General features: G+C 57.3%; 1 protein-coding gene across 14 annotated transcripts in view; it reads right to left on the bottom strand.

Annotated features, from left to right (window-relative positions):
• The window catches only part of Dlgap2 (DLG associated protein 2), a 653188-nt gene that overhangs the window by 17577 nt on the left and 611777 nt on the right, over positions 1-23834 (bottom strand). For 13 of the 14 annotated variants that reach the window (XM_078030719.1, XM_078030713.1, XM_078030712.1 and 10 more), the window contains 4 exons: positions 14282-14628; positions 13290-13331; positions 6847-6932; positions 219-634 (listed from right to left, as the gene is read on the bottom strand). In XM_078030719.1, coding sequence (XP_077886845.1) covers positions 219-634; positions 6847-6932; positions 13290-13331; positions 14282-14628 — 891 coding nt within the window. The remainder of the gene's footprint in view (positions 1-218; positions 635-6846; positions 6933-13289; positions 13332-14281; positions 14629-23834) is intronic. The other variant, XM_078030708.1, reaches the window with a different exon arrangement.

Here is a 23834-nt window from a genome sequence, read left to right as displayed (position 1 = left end):
AACCATCCTTCAGGAGAAGCACCGGCATCGACCATCTCAGGTTCAAGCTTCCAGCCAAACAGAACCGTCCTGGCACACGCACCTGCACACACACACACACACACACACACACACACACACACACACACACACACGGCCCCTGCTGGGCCACCGCTTTCCCTGCCCCCGCTCTGTGTCCCTCACCATGTCCCCTTCCTGCTACTCGGCCAGACACTTACTGTCCTCGCTGAGGTCGTTCTCCTCCGCTTCCCCCTCCATCTCCTTGCACCAGCCTTCCATCCTCTTGGTCTCCGTGTGCAGCAGTTTCAAGAACCAGGAGCCATCCCTGCGGCACGGGGACACCCTTCCAGTGTCCGTGGCCTCCAGGGAGGGCTCCAGCCACGGGTCAGGCGGGGGCAGGCTGGCGGTGTCCACCTGGGTCCTGTAGTCCTCCCTGTAGCTGAAGAGGCCCTGCGTCCGCACAGTCCGCACCGCCCCGTACTGCGTCGGGGTGCTGGGCTCCGAGTGCCGCTGGAAGGACGAGCCGAACTGCAGGCCCTTGTCCTCCATGGTGATGTGTCCCGGGAAGCCCTCCAGCTCCAGGTCGGCCTGGACAGCAGCCGTGACGCTGTTAGAGCGCTTGAAGCGCCCGTGCCTGGAGGGGAGAAGGGGACAGATGGCAGCCTTCCCCGAGATAGCAGAGGAACACCCAGCCCAGCAGGGCCCCGGGGCACCAGGGCGCCCGACTGTCCAACACACTGCTGTTCCACCTCTGCAGAGCCCTGGGGGCTGCAGGTGGCCAGCTCTAGCACCCCTCACCCCACCACGCCCAAGGAGTGCCCATAGATTTAAGTGTGTTGGGTGATAGAATGACGGTCACACTTCTTATATCTGCACTTGCTCCAGACATAGGCCTGAGCATGCTGGCTTCCACCTGCACCTCCATGCAGGACGCCCCAGGGGCCCTCCCGTGGGCCTCGTTCTGCAGCATGCCGGGTGTCCATGACTTCCAGATCCCACTCCATGGCTTGAGTGGCCCCGCTGTTGGGACACCTCAATCTTGTCCCCATCAGCTCTCACATGCAGATCACAAACTAAGCCTTACTGACAGGTGTTTCAGGAGCACGTTCATTGTGACATCTGTGACACGGTTCTCTACCTGGCCAGTTGTAGAAATGATTGGCAGGAGCCAGCACATAATGAGAGACTAGATATGGCTGGGTGAGAACTATGTGTGTGTGAGTGTCTGTGTGTCGAGTGTGTGGTGTGTGGCAGGCATGGTGCCTGTGTATGTCTCTGCAGTGAGTGTGGGATGTGGGGTGTGTGTCTCTTGGATGTGTGGTGTGTGGGCGTATCTCTGTGGTGTGTGCATGTGACTCTGTGCTTTGTAGGTGTGTGTATGTGTGTGTGTGTGTGCATGTGTGTGTGTGTGATGTGACGGTGTGTCTGTGTGCCTGCGACCCTGGTGACCACAGCTAAAGGACTAGAGCTAGTAAAGGTGCCACTTAATTCATTGCCTGAGGCATGGGGAACAGGGATTGTTTGCAGATACTCTTTGAGGTCTACCTGGAAACATGGAGGTGCTAGCTTTGGTTCTGTAATCCCTGGACCCAGGACCTCCTAGAGGGAGGGCCACAGCCCAGCACATGACCGGGCCCTGAAGTGTGAGGTGTGGCTCTATCAACCTGTTCCTGTACCTGACACAGCCCAGCACTGTACCCACAGGCCCTGAAGTGTGAGGTGTGGCTCTATCAACCTGTTCCTGTAGCTGACACAGCCTAGCACTGTGCCCACAGGCCCTGAAGTGTGAGGTGTGGCTCTATCAACCTGTTCCTGTAGCTGACACAGCCCAGCAATGTGCCCACAGACCCTGAAGTGTGAGGTGTGGCTCTATCAACCTGTTCCTGTAGCTGACACAGCCCAGCAATGTGCCCACAGACCCTGAAGTGTGAGGTGTGGATCTATCAACCTGTTCCTGTAGCTGACACAGCCCAGCACTGTGCCCACAAGCCCTAAAGAGTGAGGTGTGACTCTATCAACCTGTTCCTGTAGCTGACACAGCCCAGCACTGTGCCCACAGGCCCTGAAGTGTCAGGTGTGGCTCTATCAACCTGTTCCTGTAGCTGACACAGCCCAGCACTGTGCCCACGGGCCCTGAAGTGTGAGGTGTGGCTCTATCAACCTGTTCCTGTAGCTGACACAGCCTAGCACTGTGCCCACAGGCCCTGAAGTGTCAGGTGTGGCTCTATCAACCTGTTCCTGTAGCTGACACAGCCCAGCACTGTGCCCACAGGCCCTGAAGTGTGAGGTGTGGCTCTATCAACCTGTTCCTATAGCTGACACAGCCCAGCACTGTGCCCACAGGCCCTGAAGTGTGAGGTGTGGTCTATCAACCTGTTCCTGTAGCTGACACAGCCTAGCACTGTGCCCACAGGCCCTGAAGTGTGAGGTGTGGCTCTATCAACCTGTTCCTGTAGCTGACACAGCCCAGCACTGTGCCCACAGGCCCTGAAGTGTGAGGTGTGGTCTATCAACCTGTTCCTGTAGCTGACACAGCCCAGCACTGTGCCCACAGGCCCTGAAGTGTGAGGTGTTGCTCTATCAACCTGTTCCTGTAGCTGACACAGCCCAGCACTGTGCCCACAGGCCCTGAAGTGTGAGGTGTGGTCTATCAACCTGTTCCTGTAGCTGACACAGCCCAGCACTGTGCCCACAGGCCCTGAAGTGTGAGGTGTGACTCTATCAACCTGTTCCTGTAGCTGACACAGCCCAGCACTGTGCCCACAGGCCCTGAAGTGTGAGGTGTGGCTCTATCAACCTGTTCCTGTAGCTGACACAGCCCAGCACTGTGCCCACAGGCCCTGAATTGTAAGGTGTGGCTCTATCAACCTATTCCTGTAGCTGACACAGCCCAGCACTGTGCCCACAGGCCCTGAAGAGTGAGGTGTGGCTCTATGAACCTGTTCCTGTAGCTGACACAGCCCAGCACTGTGCCCACAGGCCCTGAAGTGTGAGGTGTGGATCTATCAACCTGTTCCTGTAGCTGACACAGCCCAGCACTGTGCCGACAGGCCCTGAAGTGTGAGGTGTTGCTCTATTAACCTGTTCTTGTAGCTGACACAGCCCAGCACTGTGCCCACAGGCCCTGAAGTGTGAGGTGTGGTCTATCAACCTGTTCCTGTAGCTGACACAGCCCAGCACTGTGCCCAAAAGCCCTGAAGTGTGAGGTGTGGTCAATCAACCTGTTCCTGTAGCTGACACAGCCCAGCACTGTGCCCACAGGCCCTGAAGAGTGAGGTGTGGCTCTATTAACCTGTTCCTGTAGCTGACACAGCCTAGCTCTGTGCCCACAGGCCCTGAAGTGTGAGGTGTTGCTCTATCAACCTGTTCCCTGTAGTTGACACAGCCTAGCACTGTGCCCACAGGCCCTGAATTGTGAGGTGTGGCTCTATTAACCTGTTCCTGTAGCTGACACAACCCAGCACTGTGCCCACAGGCCCTGAAGTGTAAGGTGTGACGCTATCAACCTGTTCCCTGTAGTTGACACAGCCCAGCACTGTGCCCACAGGCCCTGAATTGTGAGGTGTGGCTCTATCAACCTGTTCCTGTAGCTGACACAGCCCAGCACTGTGCCCACGGGCCCTGAAGTGTCAGGTGTGGCTCTATCAACCTGTTCCTGTAGTTGACACAGCCCAGCACTGTGCCCACGGGCCCTGAAGTGTCAGGTGTGGCTCTATCAACCTATTCCTGTAGCTGACACAGCCCAGCACTGTGCCCACAGGCCCTGAAGTGTGAGGTGTGGCTCTATCAACCTGTTCCTGTAGCTGACACAGCCCAGCACTGTGCCCACAGGCCCTGAAGTGTGAGGTGTGGCTCTATCAACCTGTTCCTGTAGCTGACACAGCTCAGCACTGTGCCCACAGGCCCTGAAGTGTGAGGTGCGGCTCTTTCAACCTGTTCCTGTAGCTGACACAACCCAGCACTGTGCCCACAGGCCCTGAAGTGTAAGGTGTGACTCTATGAACCTGTTCCTGTAGCTGACACAGCTCAGCACTGTGCCCACAGGCCCTGAAGTGTGAGGTGTGGCTCTATCAACCTATTCCTGTAGCTGACAGAGCTCAGCACTGTGCCCACAGGCCCTGAAGTGTGAGGTGTGGTCTATCAACCTGTTCCTGTACCTGACACAGCCCAGCACTGTGCCGACAGGCCCTGAATTGTGAGGTGTGGCTCTATTAACCTGTTCCTGTAGCTGACACAGCCCAGCACTGTGCCCACAGGCCCTGAAGTGTAAGGTGTGACTCTATCAACCTGTTCCTGTAGCTGACACAGCTCAGCACTGTGCCCACAGGCCCTGAAGTGTGAGGTGTTGCTCTATTAACCTGTTCCTGTAGCTGACAGCCCAGCACTGTGCCCACAGGCCCTGAAGTGTGAGGTGTGGTCTATCAACCTGTTCCTGTAGCTGACACAGCCCAGCACTGTGCCCACAGGCCCTGAAGTGTGAGGTGTGGCTCTATCAACCTGTTCCTGTAGCTGACACAGCCCAGCACTGTGCCCACAGGCCCTGAAGTGTCAGGTGTGGCTCTATCAACCTGTTCCTGTAGCTGACATAGCCCAGCACTGTGACCACAGGCCCTGAAGTGTGAGGTGCGGCTCTATCAACCTGTTCCTGTAGCTGACACAGCCCAGCACTGTGCCCACAGGCCCTGAAGTGTGAGGTGTGGCTCTATCAACCTGTTCCTATAGCTGACACAGCCCAGCACTGTGCCCACAGGCCCTGAAGTGTGAGGTGTGGCTCTATCAACCTGTTCCTGTAGCTGACACAGCCCAGCACTGTGCCCACAGGCCCTGAAGTGTCAGGTGTGGCTCTATCAACCTGTTCCTGTAGCTGACATAGCCCAGCACTGTGACCACAGGCCCTGAAGTGTGAGGTGCGGCTCTATCAACCTGTTCCTGTAGCTGACACAGCCCAGCACTGTGCCCACAGGCCCTGAAGTGTGAGGTGTGGCTCTATCAACCTGTTCCTGTAGCTGACACAGCCCAGCACTGTGCCCACAGGCCCTGAAGTGTGAGGTGTGGCTCTATCAACCTGTTCCTGTAGCTGACACAGCCCAGCACTGTGCCCACAGGCCCTGAAATGTGAAGTGTGGCTCTATCAACCTGTTTCCTGTAGTTGACACAGCCCAGCACTGTGCCCACAGGCCCTGAAATGTGAAGTGTGGCTCTATCAACCTGTTCCTGTAGCCCAGCACTGTTCCCACAGGCCCTGAAGAGTGAGGTGCGGCTCTATCAACCTGTTCCTGTAGCTGACACAGCCTAGCTCTGTGCCCATAGGCCCTGAAATGTGAAGTGTGGCTCTATCAACCTGTTCCTGTAGCCCAGCACTGTGCCCACGGGCCCTGAATTGTGAGGTGTGGCTCTATCAACCTGTTCCTGTAGCTGACACAGCCTAGCACTGTGCCCACAGACCCTGAAATGTGAAGTGTGGCTCTATCAACCTGTTCCTGTAGCTGACACAGCCCAGCACTGTGCCCACAGGCCCTGAAGAGTGAGGTGTGGCTCTATCAACCTGTTCCTGTAGCTGACACAGCTCAGCACTGTGCCCACAGGCCCTGAAGTGTGAGGTGTGACTCTATCAACCTGTTCCTGTAGCTGACACAGCCCAGCACTGTGCCCACAGGCCCTGAAGCGTGAGGTGTGGCTCTATCAACCTGTTCCTGTAGCTGACACAGCCCAGCACTGTGCCCACAGGCCCTGAAGCGTGAGGTGTGGCTCTATCAACCTGTTCCTGTAGCTGACACAGCCCAGCACTGTGCCCACAGGCCCTGAAGTGTGAGGTGTGGCTCTATCAACCTGTTCCTGTAGCTGACACAGCCCAGCACTGTGCCCACGGGCCCTGAAGTGTGAGGTGTGGCTCTATCAACCTGTTCCTGTAGCTGACACAGCCCAGCACTGTGCCCACGGGCCCTGAAGTGTGAGGTGTGGCTCTATCAACCTGTTCCTGTAGTTGACACAGCCCAGCACTGTGCCCACAGGCCCTGAAATGTGAAGTGTGGCTCTATCAACCTGTTCCTGTAGCCCAGCACTGTTCCCACAGGCCCTGAAGAGTGAGGTGTGGCTCTATCAACCTGTTTCCTGTAGTTGACACAGCCTAGCACTGTGCCCACAGGCCCTGAAGTGTGAGGTGCGGCTCTATCAACCTGTTCCTGTAGCTGACACAGCCCAGCACTGTGCCCACGGGCCCTGAAGTGTGAGGTGTGGCTCTGTCAACCTGTTCCTGTAGTTGACACAGCCCAGCACTGTGCCCACAGGCCCTGAAATGTGAAGTGTGGCTCTATCAACCTGTTTCCTGTAGTTGACACAGCCCAGCACTGTGCCCAGAGGCCCTGAAATGTGAAGTTTGGCTCTTTCAACCTGTTCCTGTAGCCCAGCACTGTTCCCACAGACCCTGAAGAGTGAGGTGCGGCTCTATGAAGCCTGTTCTCTCTGCTGACAGTGTGCACTCTTCTGGACATGTGCTAACACTGCCAGTGGTTGCACAATGGCATAACTTATGGGTGACAGACCACACAGCCTTCTGGGGTCTTCAGTGCCCACTCTCACTCCGTTTGATGAGGTGAGAAGTTGGTGCTGCACCCTTAGCTCCTTTTTTTCTTTCTAAGGGACTTTATCCTCGTGGGTGGCCTATTCCTTGCCCCTGAGGACAAGACACAGGAGCAGGATAACTAGTATTTAGCGAGGTAAATGGCAAAGGGCTGCCACAGGGCCCTGTCTCCAGAGCAGGAGGAGCTGCAGAAGCAGTGGGCTGGGGCGGGCGGCCAGGCTCACGTGCAGTGCTTGGGGCACCCCTATCCTGAAGGGCTGAGTTACCGTTTTTCGTCTTCTACTTGCACTCCAACAGAGTGGTACTCCCGCAGGCCTCGGCTCTCCGTGTCCGAATCCGTAGCTGTTTCCACCTGATTCAACACAGAGCATCCGTGTTAGAGCTGAAACATGGGTACTGAGCCAGGGGGAATGTTTGCTGTTCTTTTCTGTAATTAATTGTGCACTGGTTTAATTAATGCAGAAATGCACTAGACCCAGTGAGACCCTGGAGGGGAAGTGCATTCACATGGGTGTGATCGTGTTGCTACTGTGTCCCACCAACTTTTACAGAACTATTGAACTCGGGTCTTCTGTTCGATGTATGCCAACAAAATTGCTCCACTCAGCTTAGGAAGAAAACAGACTTTGTCGACTGCATGGTTACAGACTTGGACGCGCTTCTCACCCCCTACACTGCAGGCAGTCAGTACAGCATGAGCCAGGCAGGGCTAACGACAACAGTAAGCATTTAATAGGATTTTACTGATGGCTGCATCCACATACAGAGACACAGAGACCGAAGCGTCTGTCAGAAACACGAGGCGAGCTCTCACTAGCTCCTGCACACGGATGTCATTCCTGCCTGCTAGGACCGCCAGAGCGACTCAGCTCAGAAAGCTTCTCCTGAGAGCCTTAACCGTGGCCCTGCCCCAAGTACTCCCCAACCCGCATGGACTTCAGTGACCTGCAGTCTCGTCAAGGTTTCACCTGAGGATATCCTAGCAGACGATTTTCTAAAAAACGGCCACAGGATCTCGGTATGTGAAGTGCGTGAAGCCAAGACTAGCCGAGCCACAGGGCTCCTCCAGGCACCGAGGAGCAGCCCACCTTCCTGTCCTCCCACAGACACTCCCAATCGCATCCAGAGGACTTCTGACCCCGATCTGAAATGTCCACAACGAAGTTTTGAAAAGCATGTTTAAAACAACTGTGCTCGCTGCTACGAGGAGAAGGTGGAAAGCGTCAATCAAAGCTGACATCCGCCATCAGAGCGGAGCTGCTCTCTGAAACCCTGCCGTCACTGGACTGTCCTCGGCTGACCCTGTGTGAACAGTCTGAGGCTCTGTGGCAGGAGGCCGAGGAGGGTTCCACCTTCGGGGGGTAGGCCTGTGCCCCAGGTGTGGCCCAGGGTCCTAAGCACTGCGGCAAGTCGTCCACACAATGGCCTTGGTGCTCCCGTTGGGCTGGTTGGGGAACCCAGAGGAAGGTGAGTGACTTGCTTGGGGTGCTCCTGGGGCTCTGCCCCGGGAACCCTGCTCTGAACCCACAGCTGCTGGTTCTCCTGAGCAGAGGGAACATCGGAGACTCCTGCTCTTACTGGCGTATTTCCAGAATATATGCAGAAACTGTACCTAATTTATGAGGAATTGCTTACTATAGGAAGAAAGTTCTAGAAGAAAAATTCCAACCCTCCTGTTAGGACATGCCCTTCTCCTTCTGGTCCTACGTGGGTCAGAGCTTCACTACGTCCTTTCTTTCTGGACATGGAGATTATTGAGGCTTTGCACAATAAGATCGTGATAGAATCACTGTTCCAAGTCCCATGTCAGGACGTGGCGTGGTCCTGAGCTCTAATTGCTCGTGACTCCACCTGAGAAATGTAACCTGATTTATTTGATTAGTCTTCAGTGCAAGGCACTTGGCTATTTCTGGTGTTTTGTCACATTGATGCTACTGTAAAGACTCGTTCGTGCTGGGGACACTGGCAAACCTTGAGGACCTGGGAAGGGACCCAGGCTATGGGGTCAGAGGAGATCGCCTTTGGCTGTTTTAGCAGATATTGCCAAATTTGACAGAGGAATGATGTGGTGAAATGAAGGCACAGATATGTACTTTTAGAGAGATTTTGGAATAAAAAGAGCCATAATTGTATCATTAAAAAAGTGGAGGGTTTTTTCCTACATGAATCTACTCCTAGGGTTGTAGCCTGAGGAAATTGGTCTTGAATTCTGACCTCAGTGTGAGGTCTTCACCATGGGGCCATTTATAAGGGGCAGTATGGAGAACACGGGCTGGGGCAGGAGCAAGGTATGGTGGCTCATGGCATGGAGCGCTCACGCCAGGTGCGGGCAGTGCGGCCTAGTGGTGCCGTGAGCAGCAGTCAGGACACATGGGGGCACACAGCACCACATCCACAGACACCACATCACACACTCGTGACTTCCCCCTTTCTTTGGGCTTTGAATTTCGTGCTTTATGGTGAGCTAGGGAAAGGCAGCTCTTGGAACTGGCCAGGGTCTGCAGATGTTGGCTGTGCTGAGGCAGGAAAGGCTCTTGAGTTTGCATCTTGGCTTCTTGTCTGAAAACAAGGCATATCCTGCACCTCATGGGACAGATGTGAAACACAGGGCGAAGCTCAGTCAGGGAGGTTTGCTGCACCTAGTGTCCCTTGTCCTTTCACCTTGACTTTTAGGACTGTCAGGAGAGTCACGCGGACACTCAGTGACAGCCAGGCACAGTTGACAGCTCAGAACCTGAAGATCTGGGAAGTCAAGGGCCGGATGAGCAGGGTGAAATCATGTGTAGCGGGAGCTGGACCCCTGTCAACCTCAGAGACCCCTGGAGGAAGGGGTCGTCCTGCAGTAGAAAGCAAGCACAGGTAGGGCAGAGAGGAAGAATGCCTGTCTGCACGGTGCAAAGGGAGCTCCAGGTCTTCCCCAGGAAATGCTGGCTGGACGAGTGGGTGGGTTCCGAGTCCTGGAAGACTCGTGGGTCTTCACTCTACGAGACCAACCTCTGGAAGAGCTGTTTGGGAAAGTTGGATCAGCAACACCACTCTTCCAGTGGACTCCATTGGAGACAAGGCTCCCTGACCGGGAGGAGCCAGACAGGCTAACAAGCAACTGCCCAGTGCCTGGCAGGCGCCTTCACCAAGGGGTCCCCGGACGGCCACCACAGCTCTCCCTGGGCTGAGCTGCAGCCACGAGGAGGGGCGGCAGAGGGCGCTGGCACGCGCCATCTGTGTAAGAACGAGGGGTTTGGTGGGGCTGCCACGTGTACGTGAGCCCCTGCATGAGCGTGTGCATGTGTAGTTCTCTCACGCATACATGAGACACATGAGTAGACCAACACATGTGCACATGCACTGTGTGTCCACATGGATGTGTGTGTACATCTGTACATGTGCAGGTGTGCACCTATCCTTGGGTGCATCTATGTAAGTGCACAAGTGTATATGTCAACAGGTGTGTACATGCACGGTGTGTCCACAAGGATGTGTGTGTGCATCTGTACATGGGTGCACCTATCCTCAGCTGCATCTGTGTAAGTGCACATGTATGTGAGTGAACAGGTGTGCACGTGCACTGTGTGTCCACATGGATGTGTGTGTGCATCTGTACATGTGCAGGTATGCACCTACCTTGAGTGCATCTGTGTAAGTGCACACATGTGTATGTGAACATGTGTGCACATGCATGGTGTGTCCATGTGGATGTGTGTGTCCATCCGTAAATGTGCATGCATGCATCTATCCTTGGCTGCATCCCTGTGTAAGAGCACATGTGTGTATGTGAACACGTGTGCACATGCACTGTGTGTCTACGTGGATGTATGTGCATATTTACATGTGCACGTGTGCACCTCTCCTTGAGTGCATCTGTGTAAGTGCACAAGTGTGTATGTCAACAGGTGTGCACATGCATGGTGTGTCCATGTGGATGTGTGTGTCCATCCATAAATGTGCATGCATGCATCTATCCTTGGCTGCATCCCTGTGTAAGAGCACATGTGTGTATGTGAACACGTGTGCACATGCACTGTGTATCTATGTGGATGTATGTGCATATTTACATGTGCACGTGTGCACCTATCCTTGAGTGCATCTGTGTAAGTGCACTCATGTGTATGTGAACATGTGTGCACATGCATGATGTGTCCATGTGGATGTGTGTGAATCCATACATGTGCCTGTGTGCATCTATCCTTGGCTGCATCCCTGTGTAAGAGCACATGTGTGTATGTGAACATGTACTTGTGTGTGTGTGGATGTGTGTGCTGTGTACCTGTGTGCACACACATGGAGTGATTTTGATGGGGGACAAGCTGCCCTCTCACCTCTTGCACGTGGACCAGGCTTGCAGCCAAGTCACGGCTGGTCAGCTCAGTTGGATCCCCAGCTTTCTGCAGGGATCTGGGAGAGCAGACTTGGGTGGCGGCTGGAGCCATTCACCAGAGCTCAGATCTGGAGTCGTTCCCCAACCAGCCCGTCTAGCTCCACCCTTGAAGTCTTCCACTCTGCCCGGCAGGTGTGTGGCTTTGATATGAGCTCATTCCATCCCCTGTGAAGACTGATGTGAAGTCCAACGTTTAGCGTGCTTTTCCAGCTCTCTGCCCCAGGTGCCTGGGCTACCGCACAAGTAGCTACTGATCAGGCTGCAGGATGGGAACATGGGATGCAGGAGGACAGGGTGGTGGGGACCAGGGTCCTCCATCTCGTGGGACACTCAACCTGGCTGGTCACGTGGCTTCAGGGTGGCTCCTTGACTCTCATAGCCTGTGGGGTGCGTGTGATGCCTTGCTGACGTAGAGATTCACTTGGGCTTGTGTGACCCCAGGTTTCCTGTGCCTTAAACCAGTCTGCTTCTACCAGCTGGAAGTCTGGGCACAGCTTCACACTCACGTCCACACACAGAAACCTTTGTCACAGACACACCTGGACGACGAACAAGGCAGGGCAAAGGCAGAGCAGGGGCCTGCTTCAAGGAAGGAAAGCAGGGCCACCTGAGCTGGGTTCCAGGACTGACCATGGCCCAGTGTTCCTCACGGGGACTGATCTGTGCGCGGCAGAGCTCAGCTGCCTTTTCCCAGGGGCGTCTGGCCTAACGGCCTTCGCACGTCCCTGGGGTGGACTTGTGCATGGCATCAGCTCCCCGAATGATGGGGGCTTTCAGCTCTCGTCTGGTCTGAGCTGGGCAGGGAGGGGGACAGGGTGACAGGGGGTGGGCTGAGTGGGACCCAGCTGGACTTCACGCTGGTGGAGCCCAGAGGCACAGCTGAAGTCCTGAATTCGTCACTGCTGCTGAGTGTCATGTGATGCCCGTGAACCTGGGAAGCTGTCACTTTAGAGCCGGTGCCAGGCTGAGGGCATGAGCACTCAGTACCATAGCACCCGAGGGATGCAGATCGTGCGGCCAGTCCAGCTATGTGCAGGACAGAGTGCCAGCCCCCTTCTCTATAGGCTTAGGGTTCCAGAGCAGGGCAGGTGGCTTTGGGACCAAGGTGTGGGAGTAGCCCAGGGACGTTGTGCAATCCGTGTCTCTGTGGGAAGCAGAGTGGCTATTTCCTGGGGGGGGTCACCTCGGCTAGTCACTCACCCTCCTGACCCTCGGTTTCCCCATCCTGGAACACAGGGCCACTGTGATGATGGAGGAGCATGTGCCAGGGAGTGGGGATGCTCTGGGCCGTGCCCACACTGTCTGTAGTCCCTCTGGTGCCCATCAGTCTCCGCAGATGACCCTTAGCCTGCTGAACGTGCCCGCGCTCCACGTCTGCACCCCTGACCCTGAGCGCTCCCTGGTCCTGCTTCTCTACCTCTCAGCTATTTTCTCTGTCCTGATGCTCCGTGTCTCTGGCTACACGTTCCTTTAACTTTCCATGGACTTCATGTTGGCAGTTGCCGGGTTAGGAGCTCACAGCTGTTGCTGTCTCACCACCACAGACAGTGGGATTGGCCGTCCAGCGTGTCCTTGCATTCACACCTCTCTCCGCACTTGCTGTCCAGCACTTGCCGTCCACACACCTGTCCAGCACTCGCCGTCCACACGCCCCTCCACTCACCTGTCCAGCATTCACTGAAAGGTCACTATGTGCCAGGCACTGTGCTGGGTGCGGGGAGGGGGCAAGAGGAGGAGCACGGGCCCAGCCTTGGTGGACCCTGGTTTGGGAGGGCCGTGGTGAGAGGCTGCGGGCAGGGGCTGAGCTGTGGGAGGCGGAGCAGCTGCTGAGCCAGAGTGGGCATGGACCCAGCTGACCCAGGAGGAGGCAGGCTGGTGTCAGGGCCACCTGACTTGATGGGCCCGTGAGGTCACGTCCTCATTTCCTGATGGGGCAGTTGAGCTGCATGTCAGGAGGGGAACTAGCCCCTGGCCAGGGTGGTGGGTGCACTGGAGGACACTGTGTGAGAGCCAGAGAGAGCCCACAGGGCAGCAGGCCATCCCCTGGTGATCTGGGGACCTCAAGTCCCTATGATGAGGTGCCCAGAGCTGGAGAGGTGGGGAACGCACATTGCTTCCACCCTCCTGGGCCAGCGCCAGGCCCGGGGCTCGGCCGAGCGCCTGCTCCTTCCCTTTACGTGGGCCGGCTCGCGTCCTTGAGGATACATGTGGAGCACCCAGCGGAGAGCCTGGCACATAGGGCCAGGACAGAGTGACAAGAGCAGTCGTATGAAGACCCAGAGAGGGAGGTGAGAGAAGTCATGCGTGCCGGGCGTTGGAGATGTTGGTACTTACATCTGACCTTGGGTATGGATGATGCTCTGGGAATTCAGAATCCTAAACAAAACAACGAAGCCACAGTGTGGAGACCCGGCTGGGGACCAAGGCCAGTGGGCCAGTGGCCCCTGCGCTCTGCCTGTCCCCACCAGGCCTCGCACACAGGCACCGTGCGGGGTGGGCCCTCACTCCCGGCTCCACACACCTCCTCCCCAGGAAAGGGTGCGGGGCCGTGCGCTCCTGGTCTCAAAGCCCCCGGGACACAGGCTGAACAGAGGAGCAGAAGGTGGCCTGGGCCACAGAGAACGTGGCCAGCCACCCTGCTTGACCATGTCCACAGGGCCCTGAGGGATATCAGCAGGACAGTGAGAAGTCCATGTCCCCAACTCCTGGAACCCAGTGCCAGCACAGAGATGACCTAGACTTGCTGACTGGGCCAGGCCAACAGTCCAGCCTGCTGGACTCAGAGGACACACATGGTGGGTGGGGATCTTGGGTAGGACCCCGGGGCCCAGATGCAGGGTGGGTCGCCCATGAGTGGGTGCACGGGTGCAGCGTCTGTGACCACAGCCAGAGGAGTGGCCGCCTGTGGGAGCACCCTGGTCACACCTGCCCTGCGTGGCACCAAGCACTGCGCCTGGGAGGCTCCCTGCTGCCTCTTTCCAGCACCCTTTGGGAGATGAACAGCTTTTGAAAAACTGGACCTAAGCAGGAAACCCCCTGGTTACGCACCACGATGGCCTCCTCTCCACACTGTCCACCCGTCCAGTGACCCTCGCAATTGCACCACTGGGGCCCCGGGAGGGCGCAGTGTGGAGCCCGTCTCCTGGGTCTCCCTGGGGCCGGCTCTGCTGCCAGGCTGCCCATCCTCCACTCGCAGGCTCGCAGCCGGAGTGCAGCTGGGCCCTCCGTCTCCACTGCCAGCTGCGGGCGGCGTGAGCACGAGGACGCGCAGCAGCTGGCTCCCTCACCTGTTCTAGGCCAGGCGCCTGGGCTGGCAGGGAGCCTACCTGGACCCCGATGGAGGAGCAGCGGCTCTTGAGGAGCTCCTCAGCCTTGGACACCAGGATGGCCTTGTCGCTGGTCCGCACAGAGCTGCCCTGGCCGTCGGCCTGGCGCTGGGCCGCGGCCGTTTCTAGGGCTAGACTCATGGCCTTGTTGCTGTCCAAACTGTCCGTGGAGTTGTAGAGGCTGGGGCCATCCTGGGGCCATGGGGACATCCTCTGGGCACGGCTGTCCTGGTAGGCGTCTTGGGTGGACTCAGTGCTGCTCTGGGCTGTCACGGAGATCAGGGGCTTGGAGGTGGTCCGAGGAGGCACCGGAGGGGGTGTCTTCTTGTAATTTGTGTAGGAGACCGCTGTAAGAGAAAGAAGCCCGGTCAGGGCACACACGGCCCGTCGGCATCTGCTGTGCACCTTCCACACGCGTCAGCCATGACCCGAGCCAGGACCCCTGGCCTAAGGAAGCAAAGCATTTGGCTTTCGTATTTATGGGCACAGCCCTCGATGCTGCAGAGTCTGCACCCTGTATCTGTAAAGAGAAAGACTGCAAAAACACCTCGAGTCTAGCAGCAGAGGCGGGTCTAAGGTCAGAGTGCATGAGGAGAGGTCGGCACAGGTGGGATGTTGGGCGTGGCCATGGTTCAGTGAGGTCCTGGTCCTGTCCTCTCTTCCGCGCGTCTGTCCTCAGAACGTCTGCGCGAGCAGCTGCTGCTTTCATCATGGAGAAAGCACTCAGAGCGAGCAGGACGACTGACATCCCCGCACATGCGCGCTCCTGGGCACGAGCTGTGAGGCCTCTGTCAGGGCCCCGGGTGGACCCTGGGTGGAGGCCAGCCCCAGGCCTCCTCCCTCCTCAAGGTCTCACATGCCACAGCCACGCTGCTGGCTACACAGCCTGCCGGGGAAGAGACTGGCAGGCCCCTGGAGACGGAAATCGCCTCAGGCCTCGGCTCCCAGCCGCTCTCCAGGGCCGGGCGCGGCTGCATCCTCAGGCCAGCCACCAAAGGGACTCCTCAAGGCCAGGGCTCCTGGGAAGGGGCCCCTGAGACCACTGTGGCCTGCACACTGGTGACCACTGGGTTCTGACTGGACTCGAGTTGGTGCCCAGGGAGGGTGGCCATGTTCTCCCTGCGCTCTGTGCCAGGGAGACGAGGCCAAGCTGACACTGCCCAGGGCTACAGGCACACCTGAGTGCACTCGACATGCGTGCTAACCACAGCCGTTCTCGAGCTTCGATCCGTCTCTCTCCCGGGAACCTGAGGGGGTTTCAGGAGTAGCAGAGAGGTCAGGAGGCTGGGCTGCAGCCCAGCACCTAGCTCGTCATGCCTGCAGTGAGCCACCTCTGTGGCATTCGGGATGCGCTGCAGGTCCGGGCTGAGCAGGGAGCCCTGCACCTGAGGAGCGGCAGGCGAGTCGGGGTCCTCTGCTCCGACACTTCTGCCGTGAGAACCAGTGCTGCTCAGCGGGGCCTTGTCCTCCTCCCCCAGGGGACGCCTGGTGACGTCTGGAGAGGAGTCATAGGCCAGCCCTACCACGAGGACCTTGCTGCGCCACACCTCCGGGGCTGAGGCCAGGAACAGGCAGGCCACGTCATTCAGGGTGCCACGGGGCTTCTGAGCAGGGGACGGAGCACGGTGCTCCGCGGCTCTTGGCTCCTGTGACTCTCCTTCTGGAGACTCCTGCCCTCCTAATCAGGCCTTTTGGTGAGCTCGCTTAACCCTCCTCGTAGGGTGGGCCATTTAAACGCTGTCTTTTATCAAGCTGGTTGGTTTGCTCTGTGGTTCTAGGGGTTTGACCCAGGTGCTCTGCCCCTGAGCCACGTCCCCGGCCCTTTCTATTTCTTATTTTGAGACAGGGTTTTGCTAAGTTGTTTAGGGCCTTGCTAAGTTGCCGAGGCTGGCCTTGAACTTGTGATCCTCCTGCCTCAGCCTCCAGCACTGCTGGATCACAGTGGTGTGTCCCTGCACCCAGCCTACGTTTGTTTTTCTGAACAGTGCTGCAGAGTATAGGTCCAGCAGGGCCCAGAGCTGTGAGGACATGAGCAGAGGAGAGGTGGGCAGTGTGGACAGCTCATGGACAGGGCCTCCTGCGCCAGTACTGGCAGCCGGGGCCGTTTCTCGGCGAAGCTCCTCTGTCCTGGTTGTGGGTGGGAGGGGAGTCTGCAGCCTCCCTCCACCCAAGTGGCTCCACGGATCCACAGGAAGTGCGCAAGACTGTGGGCAGTGCTCTCGGCCACACGCGGATCCCGCTGTCCGTCTCCCTGGTGCTCTCAAGCAGGAAAAGGGACTCAGAGAAGTCTCACATACCCGCAGCAGCGACGGTGGCAGGGGACCGAGCCAGTTTGAGGAGCACAGTGCGTCGCAGCGTGGCTGTCTGTCTTCACAGGGCTGAGCTGCACAAGGTGTGGCAGACACCAGGACCCAGGGCTCCCTTGGAGGGTGCCAAGGACCCCACACTGCCAGGCGAGTCAGAGGAGGGGAAGGTCCGCGCCAGGCCTCCTGAAACGTGGGCCTGGTCCTAGCTGTCCTCCACGGCTCCCAGGACACATCTGGCCACAGGTGCGGTCGAGTTCCAGTAAAACAGAAAGAGCCTGAAACTGGAAAGACCACTCCAGCTCCCCTCCTGCGTGGAATTGTTGTGGACTGGTGAGGACTCCCGGGTGTCCTGCGGAGCTCAGAGCTCCACGGAAAACCACACACATGCCCGCGAGGTGCCCTCAGTCACCACATTCACACCCACACGGGGAGGGAAGGTGCACGCCTTTCCATTGTGAGGAGAAAAACTGTCTTGAGCACATTCCTGAGTCGGCAGAGGATGGAGGCCGAGCTGGGAGGGAGGAGACCAGGCCTGTGTGTGGAGAGCTGGGCTTTTGCTTGTCCCTCAGGAGCCCTGAGACTCGCCCGAGAGTGACGGCTGAGGACAGGCGCTCTCTGCCAAGTGCCTTTCCTCTTGGGCACCTGAGGCCAGCGCGGTAGCTCTGTGTCATCCAGGAGACGGTACCTGCCTGGCGGTGGGTGGAAGGAACCCTGCAGGAGATGTGGGTGGACAGGTTTCTAGGAAGTTCCATAAAAAGAGAAGTGTCCACACTGAGAGGAAGCCAGGCAGGCGAGCCCTCCTCAGCTGAGCAGGGCAGGTGGGAAAAGGAGTGGGAAAGCCGCGCCCTCCCGGATGTGTCTGGGTCAAGTTGGTTTTTGGAAACTTCCTGAATAACTTGCGCCAAGACCTGGAGCACTTGGATGTGGGGAGGAGCCTCAGCGGCCAGCAGGGTCTGCAGAGGACAGGGAGAGGCGGGAGACGCCTTGAACGCACACGTGGGTGCCGCCACTCCATCTGAAAGGCTACAACGTGGACGGCTCTGTCCCCCAGCAGAGTCCCTAGTGGCACTGGAACGAGCTACATGTCTAAAGCAGCGGAACATCTAGGCACAACTGGTGTGGGGTGCCTCTGCCAGGCCGGCCGCGTGTCTCTGCTCAGGAGTCAGGTGGAGTGGAGGCTCCTGCTCCCGGAGCGCGGCTGCAGGCTGGTCACGGCAGGGCCACAATGGACAGTCCTGACCGTCAGCAAGCTTGGCTGTGAAACGGCCACATGAGTACAGATCCAGCAGCTTGCTCTCTGCATGAAGCATAGCAAGCAGAAGGGACTTAGGACTCCTTCGGGTCTTCAGAGGGTTGGGTTAGCAAAGGCACTGAGGGAGACGAGGGAGCAGCGTCTGGTGTGGGAGGAAGTGAATTGGAACAAAACGTCACAAATGGCCCCCACCCAGGCTTTCACCTGACCTCGCGTGAGCCCAAGTGTGGGTCACCACTGCTCTGGACATGTGCTGGCCCATCTGCACCTGGAATCCTGGACACCGTGTCTGTATCCAATCCTTGAAAGTCATTTGCAAGCCAACAAGGAAACTTGAAAATCAGCATTCTGTGGTTCAAAGCACAAAGACATCGTCAAGAGAGAAGGTGCTATGAGTGGCCAGCTTCGCTCCTCTGTTGAATGGAGAGCCACACTTGGGTGCACTGCACCCTCTTGATGAGCACCCCAAGGAGGGTAGCATAAAAGTCATCAAGTCGTGAATGTCTAATGAGAGAACAAGTCTGGAGAAACGACTCTGAAGGCAAACGACTCAACTCCAGAGTTTAAAGATGATTTGATGCTTTAATTAATGTTAGTCTCAAAACACAGTGTGAATCAAACAGGACTCAATGCACAGACACACTGTTCCCTAAAGTTACCAGCAAGGTGTCTGTGGGAGCAGGTGAATCAGTGGACCGTACCGGCTAACCGGCACTTGGCCTCTCCTGGACAGGGAAGTCCAGCCGTGACAGTGTCGATCCTTCCAGACACTCCTGTTTTCATTTCAAATATTCAAAAATCGCATAACACAGCCAGAACCTTGCTCAAGTTTTTCTAAGAAAAACTGGAAATAAACCAACCTCTAACGTGAGTTTTCAGCTCTCCATGCTCTGAGGTCTGAGGGCCACCTGGCCCAGGAGGGGCCCTTCCCAGTGACAGCTCACACAGAACAGTCATGGCAGGGACGATGCAGAGACCGAGGCCCACGCCTTGGGGCACAGGGGCTCCCTCCCAGGCTCATTCAGGGACTCGCTGCGTCTTGTGTCCTGGTCCTGGGGAACGTGGAGTTGCACATTTGGATGAGAACACCTTGATGAGACTGGTCCCCGTGGGGACTGGGGGACCCGCAGCTGTGGCCCCGGGTGTTGGTGGGTGGCATCGACCCCTCTGACCTGAAAGGAGCTGGGACTGCCCCGTGGTGGCAGCCGCCGGTCTCGGGTCATGTGCTGCTTGGGTTTTGCTTGGGACATGGGCTGCGAGTGACGTCTGCTGAAGCTGAGCTGCAGCTTCCCCCAGTGTGCCTGGAAGCAGGGTGACTCGGTTCATCCTTGGCTCAAGGACGAGGCCTGACTTCCCTGGCAAATGAGGCTGAGGTCTCTAGACACTGCTGTCTCTTGATTTAGGGAAAAGAAGACCCCGTCGTGCAAGTTCACAGACCCTAGGTCGAGGCTTCTTCAGGGTGCAAGAGCAGTGCTCTGGCCCACTGAGGCTCAGCGTCAAGGTGACACGTGCTGAGCGTGGAGGCAGGCGGTCGGGGAAGGGCTGGGCCCACAGCGTGGGCTGCACGGTCACAACCTCCAGGGCGCGAGGATGGACTGCCTGTGCGCCTGCCCGTGGAGCTGGGCCGACCAGCCGGGCACCCGGAGCAGGCCCCTCTGGGCCGACGTCCAGAGCCCACGAGAAGCAGCAAACGCCACCCAGTGGCCAGAAGCCAGCAGCTGTGTGAGAAGGGCAGTGCCTGGCCGAGGGGCTCTCCTCCAACCTCAGGGGCCACGGCTCTCTGCAGAAGGGGAGTGGGCTCTGGCTCCCTCGCCACAGCCCGCTCTCAGTGCCACCACAGACGAGGTGCCAGCCTGAGGCGTCACGGACTGGTGTTCTCTGTTATGCCTGCTGTGCCCCGGTAAGTGAAGCAGATGTTTCCACTCCCATTTGTAACAGCCACTGAACACAGTGCTCCTGACGGAACACAAAAGGCTTGCCACAGCGCCCTGTGGCCTCTAGAGAATCGTGTCCCTCGCCGGCCACAGAGAAGGTCACCTGGACAGAAGAGGGCGGACAGGAATTGCACAGTGACTCATCCCCCGCACCCCAGAGATGAGGAGGCGGGACAGAGGGTGACAGACCAAAGCAGTAATTTGCGGAGCTGCTGAGCAGCATGCCCGAGCAGCGTGCCAGCCGGTGCCAGGGCTGCTCCCCCCACAGGTCGTTCTGACAGGAAGACTCTGAGCCAGGCCTCAGGACCAGGAGACGTGAGGCAAGTGCCGGAGCAGCACTGAGGTCCCACTTCAGCCCCCAAGGGGGCCACTGGCTTGCCAGTCCCAGTGGACACGATGCCTGGCGTCACTGATCCCAGGGCAGTTGTTCTGTGACTCTCCACCTGGCCTCTACACTCAGAAAGCACCCGCAGAGCCAGCTGGTGACAGTGCCTGGCCTCGGGAGTCCACAGAGAGGCCGGGCGGCCCTTGGCATCTCTTCCTCCATCTTGCCTTGCGCATTGCTCTTTCTAAAGAAACCGGCAAAAGCTTCGGCCCTTCTTCCGTCTCCCACCATGTTCCAGACACGAGGGACTGGGCAGTGAGGGGATCCTGCTCCACAGTGCTCACGTTCCAGTGGGGGAGACCTACGAGGTCAGGCACTTACCTGCCCGTCCTGAGACACCTGGGAAGCCCTCCACGCTGTGATAGCTTCAGGCCCATGCAGTCCCTGCTCTGGGGCTCACCTGCATACAGGTGAGGTGTGACCAGGAGAGGTCCCTGCCCTGGGGCTCACCTGCATACAGGTGAGATGTGACCAGGAGAGGTCCCTGCCCTGGGGCTCACCTGCATAAAGGTGAGGTGTGACCAGGAGAGGTCCCTGCTCTGGGGCTCACCTGCATGCAGGTGAGGTGTGACCAGGAGAGGTCTCTGCTCTGAGGCTCACCTGCATGCAGGTGAGGTGTGACCAGGAGAGGTCCCTGCCCTGGGGCTCACCTGCATGCAGGTGAGGTAGACCAGGAGAGGTCCCTGCTCTGGTGCTCACCTGCATACAGGTGAGGTGTGACCAGGAGAGGCCCTTGCTCTGGGGCTCACCTGCATGCAGGTGAGGTGTGACCAGGAGAGGTTCCTGCTCTGGGGCTCACCTGCATACAGGTGAGGTAGACCAGGAGAGGTCCCTGCTCTAGGGGTGAGGTAGACCAGGAGAGGCCCCTGCTCTGGGGCTCACCTGCATGCAGGTGAGGTGTGACCAGGAGAGGTCCCTGCCCTGGGGCTCACCTGCATGCAGGTGAGGTGACCAGGAGAGGTCCCTGCTCTGGGGCTCACCTGCATGCAGGTGAGGTGTGACCAGGAGAGGTCCCTGCCCTGGGGCTCACCTGCATGCAGGTGAGGTGACCAGGAGAGGTCCCTGCTCTGGGGCTCACCTGCATGCAGGTGAGGTGTGACCAGGAGAGGTCCCTGCTCTGGGGCTCACCTGCATGCAGGTGAGGTAGACCAGGAGAGGTCCCTGCTCTAGGGGTGAGGTAGACCAGGAGAGGCCCCTGCTCTGGGGCTCACCTGCATGCAGGTGAGGTAGACCAGCAAAGGCCCCTGACGCTCGTGGGGAGGAGGAGGGCTGACGTGTTGCACTGAGCAGATGGCTGTGGGTCCCACTGGTGCTTCCTGGGGTTGTCAAACGTTTCCGCTGCCCCCTGTCCCATGGTGCCTGGCCTTGCTAGGTGAGATGGTGTGGTATCCTTTCTTTCTTTTTAACTTACCAGCCCTCTGGATGGAGAATGAACACGGCCCTTCCTGTGGCCTGCGTGCTCTGCACACCAGATCTCTTCCACCTTATTTAACACGCTGTGGCTGGTTCCCTGGATGACTCTGTAGGTATGTCGTGGAGAAAGGACAGAGTGCAGTGTTCACACAGAAACCTGCCCCCGCGGGCATGCACCCGGCCCTGGCAGGCTGCTCTCCTGGAGGAGCAGCATCCCTGTCATCGGTGCGGTGACTGCCGCCTGCACCATGGGCAGCAGCTCAGCTGGCACCTCCTGGGTGCACTGTGTGCCAGGCATGTCAGTCCCTCGGAGGATGGCCACTGTCCGACTGATGGGTGCTGAGCAGGAGCACAGGGCACTAAGAATGGCTCCAGGGACTCCAAGCACACAGGAATGTCACCGCAGATGTAAGAAGAGAAAGGAAGTTTGACCAATTTATGAATCACAGGATAGTTTGTAACGATCCAAGAGCAATTAGGAGCAAGAGTTAAATATCAACTAGAGATTCTGCTTTCCTTTGTTTTATGAAACATCTCTCGGGTATCACTCCAGTATCACATAGACATCAGGTGCTAAATGAATGTTTGTGAATTTGATTCAATTGACTGTGTGATTGATCAAAACGGTAGAGAAGTCTATTGCCACCAATCCATAGACTGAAGAAGAAAATGTCAGTTTCCAGTAGGAAAGAGATAAAGGCACACACTTACAATTTGAAGAACTGGGAAAATACAGGTGCCCTTGTTCACAGCATGCGATGCTCCCCAGGAATCCAGGGATCTGCGGTGACCCTGTGGTGGCTGTGCCTGGTGGACTTTCACTTCCTCTGTCTTAAATGGACTCATGGTAACATTTGATATGATCAATCATTTTATTCCTCCTGGGTCTCCAAAATAAGTACATAAATAAACAGAGGTATAAAGATTCCCCAGGGTGGATCCATCCAGATTTCCAAAGCTCTCCTAGGTCTTGTCTAAATCTCACAGCATGGTCCCACACCTTAATGACTGTTAGCATGAGACAAATTCAGTGCAATTAAACAGTCTAAGAAGGAAGACTACACATGCACGCGTCCTCTTTAAGCAACTGTTTTCTTAACATATCTTATACAACCTGCATCATTTGAAAGTACCAACAATGATGCAAAATTCACAACCAAGTCCCCAGAGCCCAAACCGCGCTCGCGGTGTACGTGCTCAGTATCTCACACTGCTGGTGTTTGAAAGGGGTTGAAAGACTAATTTCAGAGCAATCAGTCCCATTCAGTCTCTGGTGTCAATCTAGGGAACATTAAATTGGCTCCGCCGACTCTGCCTTGGCTGGTCCCCCTGCTGAAAACCCATCATAGATAGCGTGTGCTCCCTCGGCACCGGGTCTCAGCAGCTCTGGGGCTCTGAGGGGAGAGGGACATTCGATTTTCCTCACTTAAGACCTGTTTTTCAGACGTAGGCTGACATTTGGGCATCTGAGGTTTAGAGCAGGGCAGTGGTTCCAGCTGGTTCACACTCCTGAGTCGTCTGTGCTTTCCAGAGCATTTGAGCCAGGCTGGCAGGGTCAATGGGCTGGGATTTCCACCTGTGACCTCCGTGGAGCCCTCTGAGCAGGGTCAGCTGGACGGTCACTGCCATTCTGGGGAAGCTCGCCCTCGACCTCACGCCCGTTGATTCTCTGGGTGTCAGCTGCTTCCATCTTCCAGGGGCTCAGGGGCCCTTCTTGGCGGAGATTTTGCTGGGGAATGTCAAGCCCAGGACAGCCTCTCTCTTGGCAAAGTTGCCTTGACTCCTGGGAGAGCCAACTCAGCAGGGAGATTGATGGTGCTGGGCAGACAGAGAGAAGAAAGTCCGTGGGGCAGCAGCAGCAGGGCCCGGGGGCCTGTGGGGTGGGGCCTGGGACACCTGCCCCTCGGCAGACCCAGGAGGAGTCCCACAGAGGGACATGGAGATCCTAGGGCAGCCAGTTGGACAGGGCTGTAGGGCCAGGGGCTTCCTGGGGCTCCTGGTGTTGGCATGGCCCTGGGCATGTCCCAAATGATGGACGTTGAATTTCCTAGTACATTGGGCAGGAGTGGTTGGGACTTAGACTTGGAGTTAAGTTGGCTTAAAGGAAATAAATCCAGGTCTTATCTTGCACATCTCAGTCACAGGTGGTCAGACCTGGCCCACAGACCACTGGGTATCCTGAGTTCGCCTGCACTCTCCTCTTCAAAACCGCACTTTAAATAGGAAAATGAAACACACAGGATCGAAAGCCCGTTGTGCGATA

Source organism: Ictidomys tridecemlineatus, chromosome 14, assembly GCF_052094955.1.
Source record: "Ictidomys tridecemlineatus isolate mIctTri1 chromosome 14, mIctTri1.hap1, whole genome shotgun sequence".
Lineage (NCBI taxonomy): Eukaryota > Metazoa > Chordata > Mammalia > Rodentia > Sciuridae > Ictidomys > Ictidomys tridecemlineatus.
This window is presented reverse-complemented; position numbering and strand designations above follow the sequence as displayed.